This window comes from Mytilus galloprovincialis, chromosome 13, assembly GCF_965363235.1.
Source record: "Mytilus galloprovincialis chromosome 13, xbMytGall1.hap1.1, whole genome shotgun sequence".
NCBI lineage: Eukaryota > Metazoa > Mollusca > Bivalvia > Mytilida > Mytilidae > Mytilus > Mytilus galloprovincialis.
Window position 1 is genome coordinate 67,667,738 of NC_134850.1, and position 17,590 is coordinate 67,685,327.

The 17,590-nt window shown below is 32.1% G+C and overlaps 1 protein-coding gene across 7 annotated transcripts in view; it reads left to right on the forward strand.

Annotated features, from left to right (window-relative positions):
* The first annotated feature begins 204 nt into the window (after nt 1-204).
* Nucleotides 205-17,590, forward strand: part of LOC143056263 (nephrocystin-4-like) — a 56,303-nt gene continuing 38,917 nt past the window's right edge. For 3 of the 7 annotated variants that reach the window (XM_076229354.1, XM_076229355.1, XM_076229353.1), the window contains exon 1: nt 9,416-11,200. In XM_076229354.1, coding sequence (XP_076085469.1) covers nt 11,042-11,200 — 159 coding nt within the window. In that variant the 5' untranslated portion in view covers nt 9,416-11,041. Of the gene's footprint in view, nt 387-9,414; nt 11,201-17,590 lie in introns of those variants that run through there. The other 4 variants (XM_076229351.1, XM_076229357.1, XM_076229352.1 and 1 more) reach the window with 3 other exon arrangements.

Sequence of the window (17,590 nt, forward strand, 5' to 3'; positions counted from 1 at the left end):
AAGACAAAAACGGAAAGGGTAGTTTCCTTTTTTTCAGTCAGTTTAAAATTTGAAGTTTTGTATTTTGTTGCTGATTTCAAATAAAATATAAATAATCTTAGTATAAAAACATATAAATCATTTCGAAAATAGGATATTAATGTTCATTAGTTTCTGTAAATCATTTTACGGAAGACAGTAGGCGTCGTGTCCGGAAACAGTTTTTGGCTTTAGTAAGCGACATTTTTGTTTACATCATGGCGGTTGTTTCTGCAGCAAGGCAGTGGAAAGACTTGTTTGAGAAAAATGTCCACCTCCCACCTGCTTTCGATCGTGTTCACACAGCTCATGATATATCTACACCATTTTGCATTGGACTGAAATCTATAGAAGGGCTTTCGCAACGAGTAAGTATACCGAAACGCACTGTTGTTATTCAGATATTTCACGTCCGAGCACGTCTTCAGAAAATACTATTGAAGTATATCGGGAAATGTCCACATTGATATTTTGAAATTGATGCTTAATCTGATACGAACACTTGTATAACGTATATACTATACCTGCTCTCCAATTTCATATATGCAGAAAGTCTCTGTAAAATTTGCATCTGAATTATTTTAAACCCAAGACCAAAGGGAGATAACTCTAGCATACTTACATTTAGTCTGTATTTCGTTTGTTTACATTCTTTATATTATAAGTAGTTAAGCTTGGTGGCAAAAGAGCAATAATTATATTATAGTAATTTGTATTACTAGTGACACATAAATTCTGGATTGTCATGCTTTCAATGATAAAAGCGGGTTGTAATAGGCTATCAGTCTCAGTGTTCCAGCTAGCATGAAATGGAGGGGCGCCACACCCTGCCCCCGAAATTTTGCGCCCCTCTGTGCCCTTTTGAAAAAAAATAAAAAAACGATATTTTTCCACATATTGTCACCATTTTGTTGAGTTATTTATACACTCACTTCATTAAGACAACAGATTAAAATTGTTAACACTTGTTACCTGTATATAATCACCCATTTGGTTAGAGTTATTTACTTAATCAGGTGAAATTTACGACCCTGTCTAATCTCTTTGCCCTGAAGCACCAAACATCCAAGTTAAATTAATTGATTTTTTAACACCTGAGGATGCAAGATAGAATTGATAAAATAAATGTGAACAATGTTCATTTCTATTGTATTTGTTATTTATAAAAAAGAATCATTCCAACAGTACATTGTAAATCGTCTACACGCAAAATGCCGACGAAAAAAAAGAAAAATTGACCAACTCGAAAATGACAAGAAGAAAATATCAAAGACTTGCCAGTCTTTTTTCAAGAATAATGACCATAAAATGTAAAAAAAAAATTTAATTCTTTACGTTTATGAAAAATCGAGAAGAAATATAGATTCATACACTGCAACAACTGTATTACGATATTTCTCCACTAGAGACAGTTAAATTTTATTATTTAAAGCGCGAGGCTTGCGGAGCTCTTTAAATAACTAAAATTTAACTGTCGAGAGTGGAGAAATATCGTAATACAGTTGTTGCACCAAAAACTTTTTCAACTGCTAGCCAGGAGACCAATATCCTGACATTTTTCTTATTGGTCCAAACAAAGTTTTGCAAAAAGTTATTAGTCCGAATGAAATTTTACTAGTCTGGGGCATCGGACTAGTGGCTAACCCTGCAGACTGCATTGTTTCCTTTTTTCATGAGGTCACAATAGGAAAATTCAGAAGAAAACAAAATATTTAGACGTCATAATCAAATTTCGACTAATCATTTGCGGAGAACAGATTTTTCACTAGTGAGGAGAAATATTTTTCTCACACCGGTCAGGAAATGTGAAAATAGCACAAAAATTAGAGAAGAAAGGTTTCTATCAAATATCGGAATTGTTCTTCTATTGTAAATTCCGCCGATTACGGAGTACTCGAAAGTCCGATTTTATATAATTTTTCTTAAATTGAAATCCGTTTTGACTTACTTTAATATTGATTCATACGCTCAACATGAAATATATGGAGATGCTTGTTGAATTGATAATAAACTTTCAAAGTTGAATTAATTTATTATTGTGCCGATTACGGAGCTCTCGAAAGTCCGATTTTTGTATCAATTTTCTTATTGACATCCGTTTTGACAAACTTATTGATATTATAAGATACGCTCAATATGAAATATACGGAGATGCTTGTTGAATTGATAACAAACTTTCAAAGTTGAATTAACAAACTTGTTTGTTGAATTAATCTATTTCTCAAGATCGAAATAAAGACACAATTTGTCTCATTGGCACTCTCATTTAAATTCACAACCAAACCTTCACAATTTTCAATGTAAAGTTAGATTTTGACACTAAAGTCAGAGAGTGCACTTTCTCAATGGATTAATTGAAAAATATAACAGTTAGATTTAAGGATGCTGACACAATCAATCAGTTAGCCTTTTTAGACCTTACAGGAACAGACAACATTGAAACAATGTATGATTATACAGAGATAGATGCTCTGGCAAATACATTTGACATGGACCCTGAATACATTTGACATGGACCCTGGCAGGACTTTATAGCTCATGTGTCATCAGCAGAACTTACAGATCGTTCCTTACCTAGTCTGCTAGTGCTATTTCATTCACCTTGTTATAAGGATAAAAACCTATAATCTATGTACCCTCTTGTTGCAAGACTATTCAGTGTTGCAATAATACAACCACTCAGTACAGCAGAGGTGGAGAGAGTAAATTCTTTCAGGTCAAATTGATTAAGGCAAGTCACAGGGCAAACTTGAAAACACAGACATTAACAAAAATATTAACTGTAAAATTAAACTGTGATGAAACTAAATTTGAAAAAAATCTTGATTAATGTGTGACAACCTTCTTCAAAAAGAAAAACAGAAGACTTGTCAATTTTGTTTAATATTTATTTGCATTTGAAATCTTCTTTGAAAAAATCTGTACATGTAGTTCTGAAAGAGAAATGAATATAGTAATGACTATTAGTGCTCTCAGTTTGATTTTTATTAATAACTTATATGTTCTAAATAAATGATTTTTAAACTTGTACTTTAATTCATCTTTCAAGTTGATATGCATTTACCTGAGACATTAACATTATAAAAAATTCTTGAATGTTTTTTAAAACATTTTTCAATAAGATCAGAATTGTGCAAAAAATTTAACATTACAGATATTACCAAGTCCTTTATCATGTACATGTACATGGGTATAGCAACGTTAATAGTATTATTTATACACGCAAGTGGATAGTTGGGTCTGGTTTGTATCCAGACTGATATTGTAATTTAATATATGATATTTTCTTGTTCTTAAATTTAAAATAAAGGATTCAATGCAAGTACAAAAGTAAAAATACATTAATTTTCAGAAACTATTAATGTAGTTACATGTATATTTGTAAAAAATTTGGCAGATTCCTATAAATGAGTAACAATGAATCCCTCTGCTCAATTGAGTAAGAACTTAGCCAAATGGACAATTTTACGTGTATATTGTTTTTTACTGTAAATTAAAACATTCAAAACTTTTGACATACAATGTACCATGACGGTTTTTTATTTGACCCTCATTTATCCAAGCATATTTCTTGAAATCTTTTTTTGCCTGGTGGTCCTTCCTCACTACCATTTCTGAATGAATATTACCAAAATTGTGTTAGTCCTTCCCAAAAAAATGTGGTGGTTAAATCCCTAGGACCACCACTCATTGAGAACTCTGTACAAGTATTGAAAAGATATACATTTACATGTAAATGCATGTTTGATATTATACTCATTATACATGTTATACCTACATGTGTAATTGTACTTAAATGTGTCCCTTTCTGCAACAGAAAGTGCTTTGTTTTGTTACAGTTAAATGACAGTTAAGGGTAATACATGTACTTTTACAAGTCATTTTTTGTCGAGCCTTCGACTTTAGTCGAAAAAGCGAAACTAAGCAATCCTACATTCCGTCGGCGTCGGCGTCGTCGGTGGCGTCCACAAATATTCACTCTGTGGTTAAAGTTTTTGAAATTTTAATAACTTTCTTAAACTATACTGAATTTCTACCAAACTTGGACAGAACTTGTTTATGATCATAAGAAAGTATCCAGAAGTAAATTTTGTAAAAATAAAATTCCATTTTTTCCGTATTTTACTTATAAATGGACTTAGTTTTTCTGCGAGGTAACATTACATTCACTCTGTGGTTAAAGTTTTTAAAATTTTAATAACTTTTATAAACTATCCTTGATTCGTACCAAACTTGGACAGAAGCTTGTTTATGATCATAAGATAGTATCAAGAAGAAAATTTTGTAAAAATAAATTTCCACTTTTCCGTATTTTACTTATAAATGGACTTAGTTTTTCTGCGAGGAAACATTACATTCACTCTGTGGTTAAAGTTTTTAAAATTTGAATAACTTTCATAAACTATCCTTGATTTGTACCAAACTTGGACAGAAGCTTGTTTATGATCATAAGAAAGAATCAAGAAGAAAATTTTGTAAAAATAAATTTTCACTTTTCCGTATTTTACTTATAAATGGACATAGTTTTTTTGCCAGAAACAAAACATTCACTCTGTGGTTTAAGTTTTTAAAATTTTTATAATGTTCTTAAACTATCCTGGATAAAATTCTACCAAACTTAGACAAAAGCTTGTTTCTGATCAAAAGATATTATTCAGAAGTAAATTTTGTAAAAAAAAAAATCACTTTTCCCGTATTTTACTTATAAATGGACTTAGTTTTTCTTCCAGTTACATTACATACAGTCTGCAGTTAAAGTTTATAAAACATTTATTAGATTCATAAACTATCCTGGATTTTTTTACCAAACTTGGAAGCTTCTTTCAATCAAAAGACAGTATTGAGAGGGAAATTTTTATTGATGTTTTTCCTCATTTTTGTTGAGTCTGCGATTAACAGCAAAAGTAGGCGAGACACTGGGTATATATTGGTGATACATCGTCGTTGTCGTCGTCTGAATACATTTGGTTTCAGGACAATAACTTTTAATCCACCATTTTCTACTTTTGAAAATGCCTGTACCAAGTCAGGAATATGACAGTTGTTGTCCATTCCTTTGATGTGTTTTATCCTTTGATTTTGCCAATTTGATCACAGACTTTCCCTTTTGAATTTTCCTCAGGGTTCAGTTTTTAGTTCACCTGGCCCAAAGGGCCAAGTGAGCTTTTCTCATCACTTGGTGTACTTCGTCGTCGTCCGTCGTCGTTAACTTTTACAAAAATCTTCTCCTCTGAAACTACTAGGCCAAATTTAACCAAACTTGGCCACAATCATCATTCGGGTATCTAGTTTAAAAAATGTGTCCCTGACCTGGCCAACCAACCAAGATGGCCGCCATGGCTAAAAATAGAACATAGGGGTAAAATGCAGTTTTTGGCTTATAACTCAAAAACCAAAGCATTTATAGCAAATCTGACATTGGGGTAAAAATGTTTATCAGGTCAAGATCTATCTGCCCTGAAATTTTCAGATGAATCAGACAACCCGTTGTTAGGTTGCTGCCCCTGAATTGGTAATTTTAAGGAAATTTTGCTGTTTTTGGTTATTATCTTGAATATTATTATAAATAGAGATAAACTGTAAACAGCAATAATGTTCAGCAAAGTAAGATTTACAAATAAGTCAACAAGACCAAAATGGTCAGTTGACCCCTTTAGGAGTAATTGCCCTTTATAGTCAATTTTTAACCATTTTTCGTAAATCTTAGTAATCTTTTACAAAAATCTTCTCCTCTGAAACTACTGGGCCAAATTAAATTAAACCAAACTTTGCCACAATTATCATTGGATATCTTGTTTAAAAATGTGTCTGGTAACTCGGCCAACCAACCAATATGGCCGCCATGGCTAAAAATAGAACATGGGGGTAAAATGCAGTTTTTGGCTTATAACTCAAAAACCAAAGTATTTAGAGCAAATCTGACATGAAGTGAAATTGTTGATCAGGTCAAAATCTATCTGCCCTGGAATTTTCAGATGAATAGTATAACCTGTTGTTAGGTTGCTGCCCCTGAATTGGTAATTTTAAGGAAATTTTGCTGTTATTTGTTATTGTCTTGAATATTATTATAGATAGAGATAAACTGTAAACAGGAATAATGTACAGCCAAGTAAGACCTAAAAATAAGTCAAACATGACAAAAATGGTCAATTGCCCCCCTAAGGAGTTGTTGCCCCTCATAGTAAATTTTTAACAATTTTTATAAAATTTGTAGATTTTCACTAATAATTTCCACTGAAACTACTGGTCCAAGTTCATTATAGATTGAGATAATTGTAAGCAGCAATAATGTTTAGTAAAGTTAGATCTACAAACACATCACCATCACCAAAACACAATTTTGTCATGAATCCATCTGTGTCCTTTGTTAAATATTCACATAGACCTAATATTCATAGACCAAGGTGAGCGACACAGGCTCTTTAGAGCCTCTAGTTTTGGGATACGATTGCTTTTAAGCAATCTGTAGACTTATACCATTGGCTCAGGGCCATGCCCTCATATCAACCGTTTTATTCTAAACATTTAGGATCATCTCAGATTCTAATGATTGTCTTGCTTTAAAAGGTAAAAACAAACAAAGGGATTGAACTTAAACAACTTTCCTATACTGTTCTTTTTAGGTATAATCTTCATGTTTGATATTTCCTTTGACTTATATATATGTGTGTTTAAAAATGTGAGAGTTCTCTGAATTCCAATAAATCTATTTCTGTCATATAAGACCTGAAGTGGAGTTTTTCTTATATGTCACCGTTATGAAACTGATATTTGATATTGTACTTCCATAAAGAAATAGAGAACCATCTAGGTCGTTTAATTAACATTTAATATACGTTCTTGCTCTAGGGTTTGTTTAGGTAATTATGCGCATGCGTATAGTTTTCTTGACTTCAAGGGGTATTAGATTGAATCCCCACTCAATTGATTAATTTAAAACTCATGAGATCCTTTCTATGTATGTCTGCTATTGACGGTTGTTGTTGTTGCATAATTTTAAATCATATGCATAATTTAAATTAAAATAAATGTAGTCCACGTGACATCGTAAAGGTGTAACTACAACACCCCTTCAGGCGAAATGGAGTCTTCAATATTATCGTTTCGAATTGTCTCCATTCCAGAAGTAAATTCCACCAATTCTAAATCAAAATATGATACAACACGTCGAAAAAAATAACTTGTTCTGTCCATAAACATTGTATTATATTAAAAACGATCGCAATTTAAACCGAGGAGTGTGTATGGAAAGGAGTTATGACCACTGACCCAAAGGAAATTAAATATTTAAAGAGTTAGGAATGGGGTTCCTCCTAGAATTAATGTAGGAAAATAGGTGATAAGATACGAAGTAAAATACCTTCTCTCACTCTGAGTCTCAGTGACTGCTGTGGAAAGTAAACTTGGAATTGATAGTACAAAAATAAAACACAATACGTAAATTGTTCATACACTTGTATCCTGGATTGGCTATTTTGTAACTATTCAGATTACGTAAATTACATTTTGCATGTGCAGTTGAATTAGTTTTGAAAATAATTTTATCCAGCCACATGTATACATGTGTCAATGAAAACAATGGCAATCATATCCCTCAGAGCAATTTGCTCTTTGATTGAGATTTTACTTTTATAGTATAAGTAAATAGAAATCTATGAAATTTAAACACAATGTTTATAACCACAAAAGAAAGGTTGGGAATGATTTGGTGGTTGTGGTCCCAACAGTTTAGTAATTGGGGGTAAAAAAGGGGCCCAAATAAGCATTTTTCTACTTTCCAGACAATAACTTGTGGAATGGTGTATGGATCTCTATGAAATTATACCACAAGTTTCCATACCACAAAGGTATGGTAAGAATCAGCTTTGCAGGGTTATGGCTCAAATCATTTAGGAATAAAGGGGAAAAAAGGGGGGGAAACAAGGGTGGCCTGGTTAATGGACAATTACTTACGTACAAAACATAATTTTAAAGCAATGTCATGAATGTACAGGAGGTCAATTTGCCACTTCCTGTAATTGACCCTGTAATTAGAGATCCCTTTTTCAACTTTCTCCCTTATGAGAGACATTAAACTTTTATTTACAATGGAGAGCTACAATTGTAACACAGAGAGCAAATTTGTCATGGAATAGAAGTTCCTTCATAATATAAGTTCCAAAAGGAAACAATATTCTGGAACATTATTTCCACTGGAATAAATATAACAGTAAATGTTCCTAAGGTAATAAATAGTATAGAATATTTGTTCCAACAGGAAGAGATGTTATGACAATGTTTATAATAAAGTTTCCATTGGAACTTCTGTTAAGCGGAACAAATATACGTTGACAAATTAACCTGTGCATAATGTGAGAAATCTTTATGGTTTTAAAATCTTTTAATTAGCTATAGATTTATCATTAATTTGTTGTTAGGCTAAATACTTTTGACATCAGAAATTATTTTCGATGAAAAATTAGTTAAACCGCTGATACATCACTTTAAATTCATCATGGTTTAAAAATTAAAAGCCAATTTTGTCCGGTATAGAACCAGTCTTCTATTGACAAAGGGAAGTAATTTGTTTAAAAAGTGGGTAATAACAGAATCAAATCAGTAATTGGCAAATGGACTATTCAAACAATATTGACAATTATCTCCCTTACACTGCTTTAAAATTATGTATAAAGAAATGTTGTATTGTCTTGAGATGATTAGCTGTCTTACTCTAATAATTTTTTGGTCATTTTCCATTACAAAATGCATTAAGCACTGTTAATAACAGATTATTTTTTCCCCCCAAAGACTCAATGTGAAAAAAAACAACATAAAATAAAAAGAGATCAATCCCTATCTACATGTACCTACTCTAACTTTTTCTCACACAAATATAGATAAATGTACTTACATGTACAAAATTCTAAGTATAGATACTGTTAATCAACAGACCATTTGAAGCATGTTGTTCCATAGATTGATTAATTATATTTTTTGATTTACAAACTCATTGGACCAAAAAATAGTCTTATCATGCATTCTTGTCATTAATAAATATTTTTTTGTGGTATAATTTAAAGGCCTCTTTCAAAATTTCATTCTAATTTTATGATGAGTTTTAAAAATAGCTTACAGATTGATAACGGTTAAAAACAGGAGGGACTCTAAATTTTCCTGACTAAATGATCAGCAGATAAATATTGACTGTTTACCATGGTATTATCGGGAGACTTGGATCGTTTAAAAATCTATAAATAGAACTTTAAAGTCATGTCATTTTACTTGAATGCTATGATCTAAGTTAACATATAAAGTAGAGGTTAATAAATACCATCAATTTATCGTAATTAAAAAAAAAATAGTAGGTTTTGAATCATCTACAATTTGCATGTAATTATAAAGTACCCGGTATACAATTTATGCAATCATACATTTACATGTGCTAAGAACTGGAAAATAAGATTACTTGTTATACTTGATTTATTTGTACTTTACTACATGTGATCTGTGATCTGGATTGAAAATTTGCAGTCATTTTTTTAATCAACAGGGATCATTAACACCTCTGTGTCTATGAAATGAAAATCGATAGTTAGATAATGTTGATGCGCTGTAACAATGAGATGATTTGTCTTCGACTTTGTCATTACTGAAAGTTTATACTATTTATAGATCTATCACCTGTTATTGATTGTTAAATTGTGATTTAGCAGTACATATAGTTTACATGTGGGATTGAGCTTATTGTGATAAATTTTCATCATTTTAATGTGATCAAATTTCATTTTTTTTTAAGAGAGTAACTTTAATAATTTGAGGAGCATATATATCAAGAGGAATAATTTGTGTCATTTTTTGTGAATTTATAGATAATTGCATTTGAAGTTGTTAATGTTTTTCATTGAAGTACATATTTACAATATTGAAACAGCATTAAATTTTTTTTTAAATGTCAATTTGAATTTAAAAATATTTTGATCTGAATAGTTATGGTTAATTGATCAACTATAAATAATTAATATGTTTTAAATGATATAAATAAGAAAGTTTACCTGCGAATATATTTTTTTACTTTTCACCATCAATATCAATTGGTTAAAAGATTTTGCCGGTGAATGAATAGATATAAAAACTTGTAAAAACGCTATATTTACCTTTTGAAATTTAATTCCGAAGTGACTATATACTATCATTACAAAACTAATTGTTCTATTGTAATGATTTTGTGTGGAAACATCTGATACTGTTGAAGTTTGAAAAAAAACAAAGAAAATCAATTATTGAAAGAAAAAAAAATAATGCTGTAATTTGAAAACTTCAAATACTAGATAAAAAAAAATATTATAAGGATACATGCACTGAATTATTCAGACTATATTGATGGAATACATTCACTTGAAGTAAAAAATGAAATGTAATAAACCTGACATCTTTGGTTTTGGATATTATCCAGAGCTGTAATATATGGCCATTCACTAGGAAAGTAAACGTTCATGTTGTAATAGTCTAAAAGTACATGTTATCATAAAATTTATGAGGTGAAAGGACAAGAAGTTTAAAATTTTTAATAACTAAGAGATTTTATTGGATACCTAATGTGATACAAGTTTGTGGTTATATCGGATGTTTAGTTATTGAAAATTGTACTTCAAGTGAAAGTGACTTTCTGAATTATTGATTTCTGTAACCTGACAGATTTTACAGTATATATCTTATAAGCTTGATAAATATGATATTACAAAGGTATAAGATGTAAGGAAATTCAGTAGACATGAATGATATTCTAACTGGCTGATAATGTGTCTGTTTGTGCAGGAAAATACATTAGAGGATTTTGATTTAACATTGCATAGGAATTTACATATTTTCAACTGTTACGAGATATGAGTGTTTTAAGTAGATGTTTGCAAATTTGTTAACATTTAGCTATAGACTGGGACCAATATTATAAGTCCCAGATATAGGCAAGATATTAAAGGACTTACATGTCCATTGGATTACTGATTCTGGAGACTGATATTAATTCCATTTAATTCACTGGAATATGAAATACTTGACTTTACATAGAAGTTTACCACAGCGACATAACCTTCTGTGGAAACAACATGACCCCACTGTAGATAAACATGCAGACAGTGATAATGTACCAATTGTTATATCATTGAAGCAAATACAGGGGTTAACTCACCCTTTTCAAGTTAAGGTAAGCTAAATTTACAAACTTTTGCAAGGGTGTTTATTATTTATAAGATAGAAACTAAATTAGTCCGTTTGTTTTCTCGTTTGAATTGTTTTACATTGTCATTTCGGGGCCTTTTATAGCTGACTATGCCGTATAGGCTTAGTTGTTAATTTCTGAGTCATTTTGGTCTCTTATGGAGAGTTGTCTCATTGGCGCACACAATCATACCACATTTTCTTTTTGATATTTATTCATTGACTTTTTCTTTTAAATTGTGTGTGTTATAAAAGCTGTTTATAATGGTTAGGTCAGCTATCACACTGAATTTTTATGTACATGTGTGTTAACATATATATGTTATGATAATTTTATATATATATTGATATAAGTATACAAATATGATTATGTAATTTTAAGTTATGAGCCTTGTTATTGTACTTAGATTAAAGTTACAACTCTCCCAGACAAAGTTGACCATACAACAATATAGCATTTAATGTTTTGTTTAGATCCTTTATGGTTGTTGCTTCTCAATTATAATTTATATATTTGCAATGAACAAGTAGAGAAAATGGAGATAATGATAATGGAAAAATTTCCAGTTATAAACTAATGAATTTATGTCACACAAGTTCCATGTAGACACATTATCCTATTCAGAGTTTACTAATGTTTTCACTGAAGTTTTTGCTTCTTTTTGCAGGGATATAAATAATTAATTATTGTCCTGTTATATCCATAAGTTACTCATAAACTAGTCCTCTATTTATTCATTAGTGTTTTGTCATACATTTACCCATAAGGATATTGTCTAACCTTTACCCATAAGGATATTGTCTAACCTTTACCCATAAGGATATTGTCTAACCTTTACCCATTAGGATATTGTCTAACCTTTACCCATAAGGATATTGTCTAACCTTTACCCATAAGGATATTGTCTAACCTTTACCCATTAGGATATTGTCTAACCTTTACCCATTAGGATATTGTCTAACCTTTACCCATTAGGATATTGTCTAACCTTTACCCATTAGGATATTGTCTAACCTTTACCCATAAGGATATTGTCTAACCTTTACCCATAAGGATATTGTCTAACCTTTACCCATAAGGATATTGTCTAACCTTTACCCATAAGGATATTGTCTAACCTTTACCCATTAGGATATTGTCTAACCTTTACCCATTAGGATATTGTCTAACCTTTACCCATTAGGATATTGTCTAACCTTTACCCATAAGGATATGGTCTAACCTTTACCCATAAGGATAGTGTCTAACCTTTACCCATAAGGATAGTGTCTAACCTTTACCCATAAGGATAGTGTCTAACCTTTACCCATTAGGATATTGTCTAACATTTACCCATTAGGATATTGTCTAACCTTTACCCATAAGGATATTGTCTAACCTTTACCCATTAGGATATTGTCTAACCTTTACCCATTAGGATATTGTCTAACCTTTACCCATAAGGATATTGTCTAACCTTTACCCATAAGGATATTGTCTAACCTTTACCCATTAGGATATTGTCTAACCTTTACCCATTAGGATATTGTCTAACCTTTACCCATAAGGATATTGTCTAACCTTTACCCATTAGGATATTGTCTAACCTTTACCCATAAGGATATTGTCTAACCTTTACCCATAAGGATATTGTCTAACCTTTACCCATAAGGATATTGTCTAACCTTTACCCCTAAGGATATGGTCTAACCTTTACCCATAAGGATAGTGTCTAACCTTTACCCATAAGGATAGTGTCTAACCTTTACCCATAAGGATAGTGTCTAACCTTTACCCATTAGGATATTGTCTAACATTTACCCATTAGGATATTGTCTAACCTTTACCCATAAGGATATTGTCTAACCTTTACCCATAAGGATATTGTCTAACCTTTACCCATAAGGATATTGTCTAACCTTTACCCATTAGGATATTGTCTAACCTTTACCCATAAGGATATTGTCTAACCTTTACCCATAAGGATATTGTCATACATTTACCCATAAGGATATTGTCTAACCTTTACCCATTAGGATATTGTCTAACCTTTACCCATAAGGATATTGTCTAACCTTTACCCATAAGGATATTGTCTAACCTTTACCCATAAGGATATTGTCTAACCTTTACCCATAAGGATATTGTCTAACCTTTACCCATTAGGATATTGTCTAACCTTTACCCATTAGGATATTGTCTAACCTTTACCCATTAGGATATTGTCTAACCTTTACCCATAAGGATATTGTCTAACCTTTACCCATAAGGATATTGTCTAACCTTTACCCATAAGGATATTGTCTAACCTTTACCCATAAGGATATTGTCTAACCTTTACCCATTAGGATATTGTCTAACCTTTACCCATAAGGATATTGTCTAACCTTTACCCATAAGGATATTGTCTAACCTTTACCCATAAGGATATTGTCTAACCTTTACCCATTAGGATATTGTCTAACCTTTACCCATTAGGATATTGTCTAACCTTTACCCATAAGGATATTGTCTAACCTTTACCCATAAGGATATTGTCTAACCTTTACCCATTAGGATATTGTCTAACCTTTACCCATAAGGATATTGTCTAACCTTTACCCATAAGGATATTGTCTAACCTTTACCCATAAGGATATTGTCTAACCTTTACCCATTAGGATATTGTCTAACCTTTACCCATTAGGATATTGTCTAACCTTTACCCATTAGGATATTGTCTAACCTTTACCCATAAGGATATTGTCTAACCTTTACCCATAAGGATATTGTCTAACCTTTACCCATTAGGATATTGTCTAACCTTTACCCATTAGGATATTGTCTAACCTTTACCCATAAGGATATTGTCTAACCTTTACCCATTAGGATATTGTCTAACCTTTACCCATTAGGATATTGTCTAACCTTTACCCATTAGGATATTGTCTAACCTTTACCCATAAGGATATTGTCTAACCTTTACCCATAAGGATATTGTCTAACCTTTACCCATTAGGATATTGTCTAACCTTTACCCATTAGGATATTGTCTAACCTTTACCCATAAGGATATTGTCTAACCTTTACCCATAAGGATATTGTCTAACCTTTACCCATTAGGATATTGTCTAACCTTTACCCATTAGGATATTGTCTAACCTTTACCCATAAGGATATTGTCTAACCTTTACCCATTAGGATATTGTCTAACCTTTACCCATTAGGATATTGTCTAACCTTTACCCATTAGGATATTGTCTAACCTTTACCCATTAGGATATTGTCTAACCTTTACCCATAAGGATATTGTCTAACCTTTACCCATTAGGATATTGTCTAACCTTTACCCATAAGGATATTGTCTAACCTTTACCCATAAGGATATTGTCTAACCTTTACCCATAAGGATATTGTCTAACCTTTACCCATAAGGATATTGTCTTCCCTTTACCCATAAGGATATTGTCTTCCCTTTACCCATAAGGATATTGTCTTCCCTTTACCCATAAGGATATTGTCTAACCTTTACCCATAAGGATATTGTCTAACCTTTACCCATAAGGATATTGTCTAACCTTTACCCATAAGGATAGTGTCTAACCTTTACCCATAAGGATAGTGTCTAACCTTTACCCATAAGGATAGTGTCTAACCTTTACCCATAAGGATAGTGTCTAACCTTTACCCATAAGGATAGTGTCTAACCTTTACCCATTAGGATATTGTCTAACATTTACCCATTAGGATATTGTCTAACCTTTACCCATAAGGATATTGTCTAACCTTTACCCATAAGGATATTGTCTAACCTTTACCCATAAGGATATTGTCTAACCTTTACCCATTAGGATATTGTCTAACCTTTACCCATAAGGATATTGTCATACATTTACCCATAAGGATATTGTCTAACCTTTACCCATTAGGATATTGTCTAACCTTTACCCATTAGGATATTGTCTAACCTTTACCCATAAGGATATTGTCTAACCTTTACCCATAAGGATATTGTCTAACCTTTACCCATAAGGATATTGTCTAACCTTTACCCATTAGGATATTGTCTAACCTTTACCCATTAGGATATTGTCTAACCTTTACCCATTAGGATATTGTCTAACCTTTACCCATTAGGATATTGTCTAACCTTTACCCATTAGGATATTGTCTAACCTTTACCCATAAGGATATTGTCTAACCTTTACCCATAAGGATATTGTCTAACCTTTACCCATAAGGATATTGTCTAACCTTTACCCATTAGGATATTGTCTAACCTTTACCCATAAGGATATTGTCTAACCTTTACCCATAAAGATATTGTCTAACCTTTACCCATTAGGATATTGTCTAACCTTTACCCATTAGGATATTGTCTAACCTTTACCCATTAGGATATTGTCTAACCTTTACCCATAAGGATATTGTCTAACCTTTACCCATAAGGATATTGTCTAACCTTTACCCATTAGGATATTGTCTAACCTTTACCCATTAGGATATTGTCTAACCTTTACCCATAAGGATATTGTCTAACCTTTACCCATTAGGATATTGTCTAACCTTTACCCATTAGGATATTGTCTAACCTTTACCCATTAGGATATTGTCTAACCTTTACCCATAAGGATATTGTCTAACCTTTACCCATAAAGATATTGTCTAACCTTTACCCATTAGGATATTGTCTAACCTTTACCCATTAGGATATTGTCTAACCTTTACCCATAAGGATATTGTCTAACCTTTACCCATAAGGATATTGTCTAACCTTTACCCATAAGGATATTGTCTAACCTTTACCCATAAGGATATTGTCTAACCTTTACCCATAAGGATATTGTCTAACCTTTACCCATTAGGATATTGTCTAACCTTTACCCATAAGGATATTGTCTAACCTTTACCCATAAGGATATTGTCTTCCCTTTACCCATAAGGATATTGTCTTCCCTTTACCCATAAGGATATTGTCTTCCCTTTACCCATAAGGATATTGTCTAACCTTTACCCATAAGGATATTGTCTAACCTTTACCCATAAGGATATTGTCTAACCTTTACCCATAAGGATATTGTCTAACCTTTACCCATTAGGATATTGTCTAACCTTTACCCATAAGGATATTGTCTAACCTTTACCCATAAGGATATTGTCTTCCCTTTACCCATAAGGATATTGTCTAACCTTTACCCATTAGGATATTGTCTTCCCTTTACCCATAAGGATATTGTCTAACCTTTACCCATAAGGATATTGTCTAACCTTTACCCATAAGGATATTGTCTAACCTTTACCCATAAGGATATTGTCTAACCTTTACCCATAAGGATATTGTCTAACCTTTACCCATAAGGATATTGTCTAACCTTTACCCATAAGGATATTGTCTAACCTTTACCCATAAGGATATTGTCTAACCTTTACCCATAAGGATATTGTCTAACCTTTACCCATTAGGATATTGTCTAACTTGTCTAACCTTTACCCATAAGGATATTGTCTAACCTTTACCCATAAAGATATTGTCTAACCTTTACCCATTAGGATATTGTCTAACCTTTACCCATTAGGATATTGTCTAACCTTTACCCATTAGGATATTGTCTAACCTTTACCCATAAGGATATTGTCTAACCTTTACCCATAAGGATATTGTCTAACCTTTACCCATTAGGATATTGTCTAACCTTTACCCATTAGGATATTGTCTAACCTTTACCCATAAGGATATTGTCTAACCTTTACCCATAAGGATATTGTCTAACCTTTACCCATTAGGATATTGTCTAACCTTTACCCATTAGGATATTGTCTAACCTTTACCCATAAAGATATTGTCTAACCTTTACCCATTAGGATATTGTCTAACCTTTACCCATTAGGATATTGTCTAACCTTTACCCATTAGGATATTGTCTAACCTTTACCCATAAGGATATTGTCTAACCTTTACCCATTAGGATATTGTCTAACCTTTACCCATAAGGATATTGTCTAACCTTTACCCATAAGGATATTGTCTAACCTTTACCCATTAGGATATTGTCTAACCTTTACCCATAAGGATATTGTCTAACCTTTACCCATAAGGATATTGTCTTCCCTTTACCCATAAGGATATTGTCTAACCTTTACCCATAAGGATATTGTCTAACCTTTACCCATTAGGATATTGTCTAACCTTTACCCATAAGGATATGGTCTAACCTTTACCCATTAGGATATTGTCTAACCTTTACCCATAAGGATATTGTCTAACATTTACCCATAAGGATATTGTCTAACCTTTACCCATAAGGATATTGTCTAACCTTTACCCATTAGGATATTGTCTAACCTTTACCCATAAGGATATGGTCTAACCTTTACCCATTAGGATATTGTCTAACCTTTACCCATAAGGATATTGTC